General features: G+C 43.7%; 1 protein-coding gene across 3 annotated transcripts in view; it reads left to right on the forward strand.

The window, feature by feature from the left end:
- The first annotated feature begins 654 nt into the window (after window positions 1-654).
- The window catches only part of GPR176 (G protein-coupled receptor 176), a 33,714-nt gene continuing 21,437 nt past the window's right edge, over window positions 655-12,931 (forward strand). For 2 of the 3 annotated variants that reach the window (XR_014317513.1, XM_082760519.1), the window contains exon 1: window positions 655-1,287. Coding sequence is in view for 2 of the 3 variants with exons in the window: in XM_082760519.1 (XP_082616645.1) it covers window positions 1,173-1,287 (115 nt within the window). In the remaining variant the exon portion in view is untranslated. Of the gene's footprint in view, window positions 1,288-1,409; window positions 1,445-12,931 lie in introns of those variants that run through there. The other variant, XM_082760520.1, reaches the window with a different exon arrangement.

Raw genomic sequence — 12,931 nt, forward strand, 5'->3', positions numbered from 1 at the left:
CAATTTTTTCAGTGCTGCACTCAATGCTAGCTAGCCTTGTGAAAACCTGCATTAAAGTCAATCAAATTATAGTTTGAAGGGAGAAAAAAATACTCACATGGTCCATAAACATTTACTGGAGTACGGTGAACATCCCTGGAGCCCACCTGCCCTGAACACATTTTGAAATCTTCCCAAATTTGTCAGCTGTGGGACATGCACCTTGAGGTCCCTGGGCACACAGTAAGGGAGGCACATGGCCCAGGTGAAATCCAGCAAGGGCACACAGGACAAAACACAGGCTTGATTTTTAACAAGCTGCCCTCTGAAAGTCTTTAAGTTAAAGTGCTTTAAGCTGGGCACCTGCCACATGGAGGCACACTTGGCGCATTTAAACACACAAGTTTCTATGCCTGTATAGGATCTCTCCTGGCAGATTCAGTATTATACGTATTTCAACAAGCTCGCAAGATTTCAGTGGGTAACATACGTGGAAATACGAGAGTTTCGGGACCTGCTTTGAAACACCCTCCCGAGAAGCCGCGGCGCCCACAGGGGCTCCCGTCACGGGGCGGTGCCGGGAGCTGCGCGGCCCTCCCGCGACACACCCCGACAAAATGGCGGCCCTCGCTGCCGCGCTGGCCACGTGACGGCGGAGGCGGGAGCTCTGCTCCCCCGTGTGCCGGGTGGCTGGCACCGGGGCTGTGCGGCTCTCCGCGCCGCCCGGGCTGGGCTGGGCTGGGCTTTCCCGCAGGGACGCAGGGGGCCCGTCGGCTTCCCGGGACTCGCCGACAAGCTGCTTTCCGCTGAGGGGCAGCTGGGGTGCGGCGGGAGCTCGCTGTCGGGAGAGCGGGCAGCATGAGCGGCGGCAGCGCTAGCGGGCTGCCCGCGGGGCGCCGGGCGCTCTGCCTCGGAGCTACCGGGGGGGCAGCGGGGCAGCGGGGCGGGCGCTCCGCCGGCTCGCCCGAAAGGCGCTGAGGGAGCGAGAAGCATGGGACGGCTGGCGGCAGGGGACAGCCCGCGGTATCTCCTGCTCTCCTCTCCCGGCGGCATGACGAGCCGAGCCCGCTTCCCGGGACGCAGCAACGCGGCGAGCGGACCAGCCGGGGCTCCCTCCGCCGCCGCGCCGCCTCGCCCGAGCGCCCCGCTGGCTCACTGAGGGGCAGCGCCTCGGCCGGGGGCCGGCGGGCGGCATGGCGTGGAGCGGCAACGGCAGCGCGGCGAGCAGCGGCGGGCGCGGCGAGGAGCGGGGCTACCGGCACTTCGCCACCGCCGCGCAGGTCGTCATCTTCGTGGGCGCTCTGCTGGGTGAGTGCGAGCCGCGGGTAGGGCGGGTCGGTGCTGCCCGGGAGGGCAGCGAGCTGGGTTTCGGTAAGGCGCTGCGGCTGGGTCACTGGAGGCTGGTGCTGGACAGGGTGAGGCTTCTCACGCGAGGCTTGGCAGCGAATGTCTCCGGCTGGTGCAGGTGATTCCAGTAGGGCTTTGCTGGTGGTCATGGGCACTTATTACCAAGGATTTGTTTTTGTCTGATTTTTTGAGTAATGCTAAAATCAATTTAGGCGTCTGTTCCAATTCATTCTAATATTGATTTTTTCTTGGCAGTGTTTCATAGCATGCTGCTTCTTTCTAAAATATATGGTGAGCGTTGTCTTGGAACAGCATTGAGCTCTGGGCTTGGTCAGTGGTGGACTTACTTGTTATTACTGTCAATCATCAAGTCACTTTGCCTAGGTTATTCCTCTCTCCAGCGGGGATAAGGGTCGTTCTTCTGTGCTTTTTTTTTTTTTTTTTTTATCATAGATAGCATGTGAAAACAGCCCTCCGTAGTGGGTCGCGTGGTATAAAACGATAGCCAGCAAATAGTAAGTGGGATTAATGAACCTGTTCCCAATACATATGGTCAACAGTGTCCTAAAAGCTACAAGATTAGGTGAAAAAAGTCAGAACTTGAGTTCTTGTTCTGTCTTGTGGGTTTACAGCCTTAAGAACTGATCCAAAGCCCTTTGGATCATGTGTCCAGGGTTACTTTCATGACAATAGCTCTCTATGAACACGCTCATGTAGTTAGGCATTCAGTAGCTTGGAGTTTCTATAACAAAATGAAGAAGACAAAACAAACCCAATCCAAACAAAGCCTTAAACTTAACAAGGCTTACAGTAAGTCATGGTTTGGCACTCCTGCAGTTTGCTTTCAAGAGATGGGCTCTCTTGATTTGGACCTGCCATAAGGCGCTTAGCGCTGATCATTTAGCGGGGAGGCAGATGAAGCAAAACTAGAGAGGAAATCATGGTAAAAATTGTGTGTTGTTTTTGAACTACGAAAACAACAGTAGTAGTCCAACAACAAATGTCGGGCCTCATGAATTTGCAGTGATGGAAACCAATTTTAACTTTTTTTTTTTGGAATTGCCTTATTTTTCTGTCTTTGGTGTGCTGTTTTAATAACACCATGTTATTGTAACAGCTGAAAACCTTAGTCCTTAAAAATGTCTTCCCATAGCATCTATGTGAATGTACTATTACTCCTTATTTACTGAGTGGAAAGAAAGCTGCAAAGAAGTTGCACCCCTTGTCTCCAGGACTGAATTTCAGTGAGTGCATACTCAGCTGTCATATTTGCCACAAGTTTTGCCAGACTGTGATTTCTCAGTTGTGAGAGAGATGTATGCTGCATTTTTCCCTCCTGTTTGAGACCTGTAGGGAGACTTGTAGCAAAAGGAGAAATTCCTGCCTTAGCTTTCCTTGTGTTTTGAAAAGACAGTGCTACAGTGAGTGTTTTATGATATCTGTTAAGGATGAAGAGTCAAACTGTTCTTTTTTTGCAATATATTAAACAAACACTCAATGATGTGTTTTTATTTTATGTAGTAATGACAATAATACTGGTTTCTAGAATTCTGTGCATCTGTGAAGGGAATTACGTAATTGTCACAAACTTGCCATAGTTTGAAACTGTATATGAGCTGTAAATGTAAGAGGATCTAATGGGTAGAACCAACCAAAATTACCGAAAGAGGCCAATTGTCTGCTATAGCAGACTTTTTTTCCTACTTTTTCTCCTAATTTATAGAAAGCTTTTATTACTAAAAACTTACGATTTCTTAAAGAAACAGATTATTCCATGTTTGGAATGGACAAAATTATTGTTGTAAAAATCACTAGTTTAGAGCAGTTACAGATGAGTTGTTCAGGTAAGTTGGTCATGGATTACTGATTCAATTAAGATCTAAGTACAGTGTTATAGCTTACAGTTTTTAACAGCTGTTCATGAGACTTTGAGTTTGTTTGCGCAACCTTGGTGCTGTTCCTCTTCTTCTTGCATGGAAGTTCTTGATGAGCAAACTACCATTGATTTTAGTATTTGAGGCCTGAGAAATAAATCTGTGTCTCTGTACTTTGAACCCAGCTGGTAGTACCTGTGATGCGCTCATTTGGCTGCAACCTGCTGTGAGGTTTCAGTGCAAGATGAGAGGTTTGGTGGATGGAGGAATTCAATCAATTTATGGTTCCTGATTGGTGTCTCAGTTCACTTCTGTGCAGGAAAGATTTGCCATGTTTTCAAGGCTTATATGCCATTTCTGTCTGTGGTGCTTGTCTGGACACGTGAACTGGTGAATTCTTTTGGGGAACTTTTGCACGTATTGGTGAACTTAGCAAATGTACAAGGTGAGGTATAAAGTATGTAAGGGACTAGAAGTCCTTGTAAATGTTGTGTACCTGTGCAGCTGGTAATGATGGTGCTCATAGTAATGGCATTTCTTAGCCTTTGAGCTATCAATTCTGAGCGGGGCTGGAATAAAACAGTTAAAACACTTGCCACTTGCATTTCTCATTGAACTGTACTTGGATCAGGAAGTGCAGGGCATCTTGTGGTGGTTTTACCTTGCTAGGCAGCTGAACTCCACTGTAACTGCTCTCTCACTGACCTAGTACACTTGTAGAATAGTATACAGGTGTGGACATGTGCTGAGCATCAACAGTAGAACTAGGAAAAACCCATGCTCTCATTACTATACTTTTCTAATCTGTGTATACTTCTTCCTTGAGCTGAAGAGATGGTGTGCCTTAGGAATTCGTGAATGACAAATACATACATAGAGATATGTTTCTGGTGTGGTGTTAGGATAACTGCAGGTATGGTGGGATTAAAGCTGTTCATTCTAGGAACACTTGTAGGAGAATATAGAAATGTAGGAGAATGTAGAAAATAATTATGCTGCTTCTGTTCAACTCTCTAATATGACTGACTATTTTGGATAGCTAAGTTCCTCTAATTGTCTTAGTAAAGGGAAGTCTAATGGGATGTATTTCTATGTCTATGTGTAATGCAACATTCCAGTAGCAGAGAGGGAAAACTTTAGTGTTCCTATGTCCATGGGATGTTGGCTCCTCTTGCTGGAGAATAGTTGGTCTTCAGCTCTCATCTGTCTTGTTGGGATTGCAATGACTGTGTCCCAGAGCAAGGCAGGGCACTGATGGTTACGGATAGGAATACGCATTCTCACTGTGCTGGCTGGTCTGTGCCTTGGCCTTGTATGGATGAGGCTTGCTCTCTCACATCATACTGAGAAACTGGTTAAGTTCATGAGCTTTCATGGGGAGAACATTTCTTGTTGCCTACAACCGCAGAGAAGATGAGGATTTGTCTGGATGAGGTGAACACCTCAGACTGCTTGCTTCTGCCATCGAGGCTGCATCTGGCTGTGCATGTAGGCCCAGGGGTGGAGAGCGCTGCAGGGGTATCAACAGATAAGGGATGGATAAGAGGGCTCAAAGGTGACAATCTCCAACATTTGAGAAGCATGCTGGGCAGCAGTTCGGTTTAATTGCCCTAGGGAAGAGTTTCTTGGTTGGTGTTTTTCTCCCTTCTGAGACCTGTGTAATCTGGCTACATTCTAGATTTTCTCCTTCGTTCTCTTGCCTTTGTTATAAATGAAGTCTCAACTCAATCTGAATTTAGTAATATTTATAAAAGGAATATTTATAAAAGGTATAAAAAGCAAGTAAACAGCGCTGGGTGTGCGGGGAGTCTACACTCCACCAACACACACACGAACATCAAACATTCTAAATATACAGAACATTGCTTTTACATACTAAACCCGAGAATGCCTATACAATCAGAAAAGGTAACAAACAATCCTTTAAGTTCCATGACTTAACGGTCTCCATTTTCCATTCCTTTTGAGCAATATATCTTGCTTTAAGTTGACAAGCAACTCGGCCTTGGGCTCTTATGTATCCCATTCTTCCTGGATTGAAGAGAAGCATACCCATCTCCTTTTCAAGGTCAAAAGGCACGTCTGGGTCACCAGAGGGTGTAACAGCAAAGGCCTGCGATGGCTGTAGCGGCAGAGGGGCCCATGGCGTAGCAGTCGGATCAGTAAAGGAGCCCGCAGCTCCCTCACTGTCTGGCAAACCACAAGTTTCTGACTGTGGTCCCACAGGGCTCTTTAAGGCCTCAGAGACTGCTCGCCAGGTGCCGAGCAATCCCACTGTAACCTTGTCGTTTTTAGTTGCAGAGTCCCACACCTTGACCTCAATTTGGTCCCATGTTTCAGGATCGTAAACTGTCTGATCGTTAATAAGGAGAATAAGCTGACAGTCTTTGTTTCTAAGGACGTATGATTCCCCATAATGTGCAGCTGCTTACCAGCGAGGGGCAGTTGTGTGTGTGTGGGTCCGCTTCTCTCAGCTTGAGCTTCTTCCCAGCTCTGGTGCGCCTATTTCCAATGACTTTCTGTACAAGCTTCTCTGAGCTGTTTGCTGAGTTTGGCCGAACCCATCTTCATGAGGCGATCAAAGTGCCTGTTCCCATCCTGGTCTCTGTTCTGCTAGCCTGTTCCTTTTTGTTCCTTCTTTCTACTTCTTTATTGATGACATAACTTCATTGGGTTGCCTTTTTTTTTTTTTTTAATTTTGAGGGCAGGCTCCCATCTTACACCGTTCTCCCCACAGCAGTTCTTTTCAAAACAACTTTTCATTGGTCAAACAACTTTGAATGTAACAACAACAAACACCCAGAAACTTCCATGCTTTAACGGCTGGAGAACAAGAAACCTGAGACTGCATGGAGTCTCCCAAATCACCCTTCTGTGTTCCCTGTAAACTCTTTTACATTCCTGATGGCCTCATTGTTAAGAGTCTAATATTATCTCAACCATGGGGCTTTTCGACCCCCATGGCCACAGTCCCACATCTCCCCCTTCTTTATTAATATCAACCATTTTGTCGACACGAATTACCACTCCATATATAACACCTTGAAGACCATGTAGTGGGATGGGGGCATATTTCAGGCTGTTTGGACTTCTAATATACACAGAGTGCTGTGAGGTTTAACTACTGGTGTCAAGAGTTGGACTTGATGATCCTTAAGGGTCCCTTCCAACTCAGGATATTCTATGATTCTATACTGTATGGTAAGACTGCAGCTAGCCCTGAAATTCATTTCAGTAATGCAGAGCAGACAGCATGCAAAGGGGAGTCACATGTGTTGGTGGCACTCATGGGCCACCTGTATTTGGAAGAGAGAGAGGCTTCAGATCTCTCAGGCTGAAGTCACAGCTGTGGGGCAAAATGCATAGATTGCTTCCCATTAAACTTAATTTAAGTTTTTAACTTGATTTTTTTTTTAAATTCAAGTATTTTTTTTCTTGCTGCCACCCCCTGTTAGCATGAAAAGAAAGCAATAAAAAGCTGTAGTATGTTCTTGGCAGCTATTCAAGAATGAATGAACAATTTATGAAAATAGAGTATTTGAACAGGGTAACTGTGGGGAAAAACTAGCCATTATATTTAGGAGAATATGGAGTTACAGGTTTTACCCCTGTGGCTGTAACTCCTTTGAAAAAAAGGATGCATGTGGACAGTGACTTCTAAATATCTGACAATTGCTGAATGGCAAATCAAAGATACCTTTTATCCCCCCCCCCCCCCCCAACCCCCGCCTTGTTTTAAAGGTTCAAGATGACATAGGGCTTCTTTTCAAAGCCAGTAAACTTTTAATAGCTTCCTTTAGTACAAGAGGATTCTTGAGATCACATTTGCAGTGAAAATAGGAACAGAGCAACATTGCTCTCCAAAGCACGTTTATCTCTTGCCATTAGAGGCAGACAGCCTGCAGGGACTGACTATTACTCCAGCACAGCAGCCAGACCTTTCAGAGAGGGAGAGGGAGCATTGCTTCGGGGCTCCAGCTGGGAGAGGTCGCTGGAGTCTGCTGCAGTTCAGTGCTGGCAGTGCGATTTTCCTACAGTTCACTTATTTACATACAAATCTACGTATCTTATAACTGCAGTTAAATGGCTGAGCTAATGATTTGTGCTTTTACTGAGTGTGCCGTGTGTGTAGCTGAATGCTCCTGCTGTTGGGCTTAGGCGAGATTATATCTCATTATCATAGTTTGTAGTTTTTATTCTTTTCATATTCCCCACATCTGAGAGTCTTTGTGTGATCCTGAGAATGAGCCTGTTCACAATTTTCATGTTAGTTCTGTAGATAAAACGGAATGAACTTCTTCCTTCAAAAAATTATTCACCCATTTTCCTGAGGACTTCCCAGGAGCTGTTTGGCTCCAGGCTCTCACCTGCCCTTGAATCTGATTTTCATTTCCCTGCCTTGATATCTGTGTAAAGCAGACACAAAATTAAATTTTTATGGCACCTGATTTGAGAAGATGTGTGCGCTTTTGGGGATCCAATCCTAAATTAATTGGCAGTCTAGGTAATGCATTTAAAGCAAATGCATACTAGCATAAGGAATAAACAGTTGTCTGGAATAGCTGTGAGGTTTGTCACAAGCATCTTCTATAAAGAGCAAAGCTGGGAGTCTTGCAGTAAAGAATATTGTAGGTACACAATTAATGGCTAGATGGAATTAATTTTTAAAGACAGAGGCATGTCTTTAATAGCTCCAGGTGAAATCTGTATTCCTGCCTTCACAATGGGTATAATAATAAAAATAATAAAAAAAAAATAAATAAATGCATGAAAGGATCAGGGATGGAGAAGATGTTTTGTTTCTACTGGGGTTGCTCTTGGGAAAGCTGGAATTGTTTCTGGATGAAATTTGCAACCTAGGCAGTTTGCATGGATTGACTTGGTTGATTAGATGGAATAATTAAAGTTCGCCAAAGTAAAAAGCAGCATCAGGCAAGTGCGATGATAGGAGTGGTAATACTTGCATGTAATAGCAATTACGTGGTAATAACAGATTATTGCAATGCTATGACACTGGAATAATTTTCCTCTGCATTTTCCTGAGTGGCTCTAAGCCTCAGATACAACGGACCCTGCAGCAGTAAGTCCAGGCTGCACCTTGCTAAAGTCTGCTTGGAACAGGTTCTGTTCCTCTGCTTTTTGCGTGTTGTCAGGTGAGCTGCTAAGCAATTTTCTACGGAAGGAAAAACAAAATTTAGTGAACTGGTGAAGAAGAGGGATCGTGTGAGCCGCTGCGACCCCTGTTGCTATGGAGACCTTTCTCGTGTGCTTCAGCGGGGATGCTGCCTCTGGCTCTGGCTGAGGGACTGCTCGGATAGCTCTGCCATGCTTTGAAAAAGAGGCACTGAGGGGGAAAAAGCACAACTATTTGCACCAAAATCTGTGGGATGCAGTGATTTATACCAGTAATGCAAGTGGCTGATACTCTGGTGATGCTGTATGCTGGAGTGTTCCTCAAATGTCTGCTGGGGGGCTAGGCTGTGTCTTCAGACATCGCTTGTGTTCAGTATGTTAAACTGTTTCCTATTCAGGGAGGAAATGGCTGAGATCAGTCGTTTTAATGTCTGTAGTCCCCATGTGAACACTTCAATGACAACTATGAACCAGAGCTGTTTCACTAAGCAACTGGATGTCATGTTTTGCTTTTCACTGGGAGTTGCATTTGCTCAAATGTCAGGCAGTGTGTGTATCACTGCTGTGCCACCTGACAGGTCTGAACTTCAGTGGAAGTTGAGGAAAAGCAAAGCTTTGTATTGGATATTATGGGCAGTAATTTACTACTTCAGTCATTGTTAACCTGTGCACAACTTCTTGACTTCTGAAAGACATTAAAATACACAAATAAAACACTTCTTGTATTGGCAGGTAGAAAAAGGCTGCTTTTCAAGTAGCAGCATAATGAATTTTGAAAAATTGTACTCTAGATTATTCCTTCCAGGATTGCAGAAGTATCCTTTGCAGTCTATTGTAATGTTCTATGTACCTTTCTAGAGTCGAATGAAACTATCAGTATTATTATAATTTTGCATCACTAAAGTTGGTTGTTCTTTTTTTCAAGACTGAGCTTGTCTTTGCCCATTTCCCTATCCCCAGGTAGTGAGTGCATTTAGATCCTTTCAAAGCAAGTCAGTTATTCCATTATTAAATCTGGTTGGATCAATGAGTGGACCCAAGCAGCTAGCTTGCAAGTCTCTGGTAGTAATTTATGTCATCTATTTCCCAAAGGAAGGGGGACACACATTTTCTGGTATTGTTCTATCTTTAAGCTGGAGGTATGTGACCAGCTGGCACTTAGGAAGAATTGGAAATGGTGTTGGTTGTGTTATTGGTCTCATCCAATAGGCTTGGAGTTGAGCAGGCACTGTGAGCATTTGAATGAGGTTAAAACATAATTCTCTTTTTATTTTTCCAGGGTTCTTCTGTCACTTTTTTTTGCTTTGTGGGATGTTGGAGTTTTTTAAAAAAAAAAAAAAAAAAAAAAGAAAAAGAAAAAAGTGAGTTTGCTACTTGAAGTGTTCTTCAAGGTCTGGGAAATTGTGTAGTCTTCGATCACTCTGAAAAATTGCTGTTAAGTGTTTAGGTGCTGCGGAATTCCAGAGGCTGATGGAGGTGAGTGAAGCTGCTGCTGCTCCATGTCCTTGTGTCCATAGCAAGGCTGCGTACTTATTCCCAAGAGACACATGTGCATGTGAGTACATATGTACACAGAAAATTGCAAACAAAAGAGCACCAACAGCTTTGTCCTCTTCCCTTTTCAGGGTGGTCAGGATGAAAGCTTGTTACTGGAAATATACTGATCCCTTCAGCAGCTGGTCGTAGACAACCAGTCCACCCAGTAGCTGGTCCACAATCTGTGCTGGAAATGGGATACCAGGAGATGTTTACACATGTAGGCTGGTCTATCCAGAAGCTGGCCCAGCACTATGACCTTACCAGTAGATGACCTCTAGATCCTTAGGTCTCTCTGGTAGCTGGGTTGGACCTCCTGGTTTGATAGCCTACTCTGAGACCCCTCAAGAGGCAATCTGAAGTATCCAGGCCAGGCTTACAGCTACATCAGTACTTGCCTTCTTAACCTGCTCTCTCACACTGATTGTATGAGTACCAGTGGGAATATCAATGTGAAGTCTTGTAGATAAGAGTGAATTTTATATACATCCTTTATATATTTAAGGAAAAACTCTCACATGATCAGAATGATTTGTTTTCCTGTACTTTTTCTGTCATCATCCCTCCCATCACAGAACTTGTAAATGACTGCATTTTGGGGCATGCAGTGTAGATTGTGATGGAGTCAAGAGCTGAACTGGGCATCCAGAGCCTTGAGACTTCTTTGCGTTAGGCTTCCTGCGCTTGCTCTTTCAGTATCTGACAAGGAGGTAGTTTTCAAAATGCTGTGAGAGTGGGCTAGATACTGCTAGGAAGTTTGAAAATGACAGTAATACCGGAGAAACAACTACTGTATTGTACCTTTTTTCCATCTCACAGCTGATTAAATACTATCCCTGTAGCAAGTACAGCCTCTTGCTTTCCTAATAGTGCTGTTACATTTTCATTATCTTTAAATTTGGTTTAGTTGCTGAAAGCAGGGACAAGGAACAGTGCCCTGTAGCCAGCCAGCTTCTGTAGAAACACTGCAATAAGGAGAATAACTTGTACTGGAGGACTGGCTGGAGGAGAAATCATATAACCTCTCATAGCAAGGCATTAGATCAGCCAGACAATGCAAATGGCAGTTATGGTAGTAACAAGCAGAAGGGAAGCTCAAGTAGTGGTAGCAGGGAATGCTTTAATTTTCTTATTTGCTGCTCATGGCCCTTTGCTGTCAATGGGGATTGCTGGGAGATTGTTGTGGACTGCTGCTGTTTTAAATGCTTTATTACTTGTAATTTCCACCACTGCAATTTACATTCTCCACCATGAATAGTCTGATGTGCTTCCTAGCAAATAGAGTCCTTCTGTTCACCCAATTCTCTTGGGAGTGTGTGTAATTTTTTGTAATTTATAAACGTAATTTAGTCTGCTTTTTCTACCACCTTTGACTTATGTCTGTCAAAGCAATTTTATGCAAGCACTCAACAATTACTTCCAGAAGACTGATAAAATATGAAGCAATCTTGCTTTTCCTGTTGCCTCTTGTATCTTTCTCTGTGCATCTTTTGCCACTTGGCTTGTGTTCAGACTCCAGCAGGCTTTATTTTTGTTGTGTGTCTGTACTGCTTATGACATAACTGGATTACTTCTCTGATACTATAGAACAACAAAGTTAGTTGTCCGAGGGTCTAAAATTTTGTACTGCTATTGCATGAATGAGTTGGAAAATGTAGAAAATATTGAGGTAGAGTTTTTGTTGTTATAATTTACTATCTGTATATCTAAGAAGTATCTATAACGAGAGTGTGGTCTGGCTTGCCTCTTTTATTTTCTGTATTGGGTGTTCATTTCTCTTAACCTTTTCAGGGGAACATTAGCTACAGCCCCTTTGAGACTGTCAGTCTGAATCAGGTGTTTCTCTGTGCTGGCTTTCCCCAGCTTTTGAATACTGTCCTGTGATTTTCATGGAATCATAGAAAAATTAAGGTTGGAAAAGACCTTCAAGATGATCCGGTCCAACCATTCCCCTACCACTAATGTCACCCACTAAACCATGTCCCTAAGTGCTGAAGTACTCTGATGGCTGGATGTAGCATTCATCTTGGTTTTTTTTGCAGATACACAGTCTCAGTCTTTTGCAGGCATGTGTACAGTAATACTACTGTGTTACAGCTAATCATCAAGAAATTATGGTGGGATGTTGCCACTTATGCTTCTTTTGCACGTCCATTTTCTTTTTTTGAGCATGTATTTTAGAAGTTCCTATTTTGCTCACTTCACCCAAGCACTGATGTGTTAATAAAAAACAGGGAACATTGCAAGGAACACCATGTACAGGTCAGTGGAATTGCTATAATACTTGCAGAAAAAGCTGCAGAACCCAGCAATATATTACAGAATGTTCTTTTATTGCACTTATAAAAATCTTTATTATCCTTATTTTCATCCAGTGCAGTTCTCTAATGTTCATGCTAGATTTGGCGAAGTTCAGTATTCTGGGTCTGCAGTTTAATTTGAGGAAAGAAATGAATTGCCACCACACTAAAAACTTTTGAGTGAGTGTATCAGACCTTTATAAAAGGGCAGCAAGGGCATAATTTTTCTTTCCTGTTCTTACAATATGGTCAGCGAAAGAAAGGAATCTTGTTAAAGGAGATCGTAAAGCACCTAGGCAACTGGCAGACTGATCCGCATGTGGAACCAGCCTCTGGAGACTTATTTTGATTATTTTAAACACTTGTGAAAGTGAAATTGCCCTTCAGGTTCTAAAAGAGCTGAAAAGCATTGTACTACTGTTTGGATTGTGTTTCTCCAGTAATTTGTTGTGACATAATGTGGACAGATCTGAGTACGTTGCTATCTCAGAATACTTTACATTGGCCCCAGTCCAGCTGTTACGAGCTGGTTGCTTTGAGACCAAAATGCAAATTACAAAGCCAAATACATTCCTGTGTGGTAGTGCTCAAAATGAAGAAATTACATGTGGAAATGTACAGGAAGGGCAAATAGAGCCCTAGAGCCTATAATATTTATGTATATCGTTGAAAGCGGTCTTCTCTTCATGTAGCACCACGTGCACGACTACCAAAGCTGGTAGCTGTTTGCATAGCTGTCCATTAATACCAGTACAATTATGT

The sequence above is a fragment of the Aythya marila genome (assembly GCF_965140915.1).
Source record: "Aythya marila genome assembly, chromosome: 5".
NCBI lineage: Eukaryota > Metazoa > Chordata > Aves > Anseriformes > Anatidae > Aythya > Aythya marila.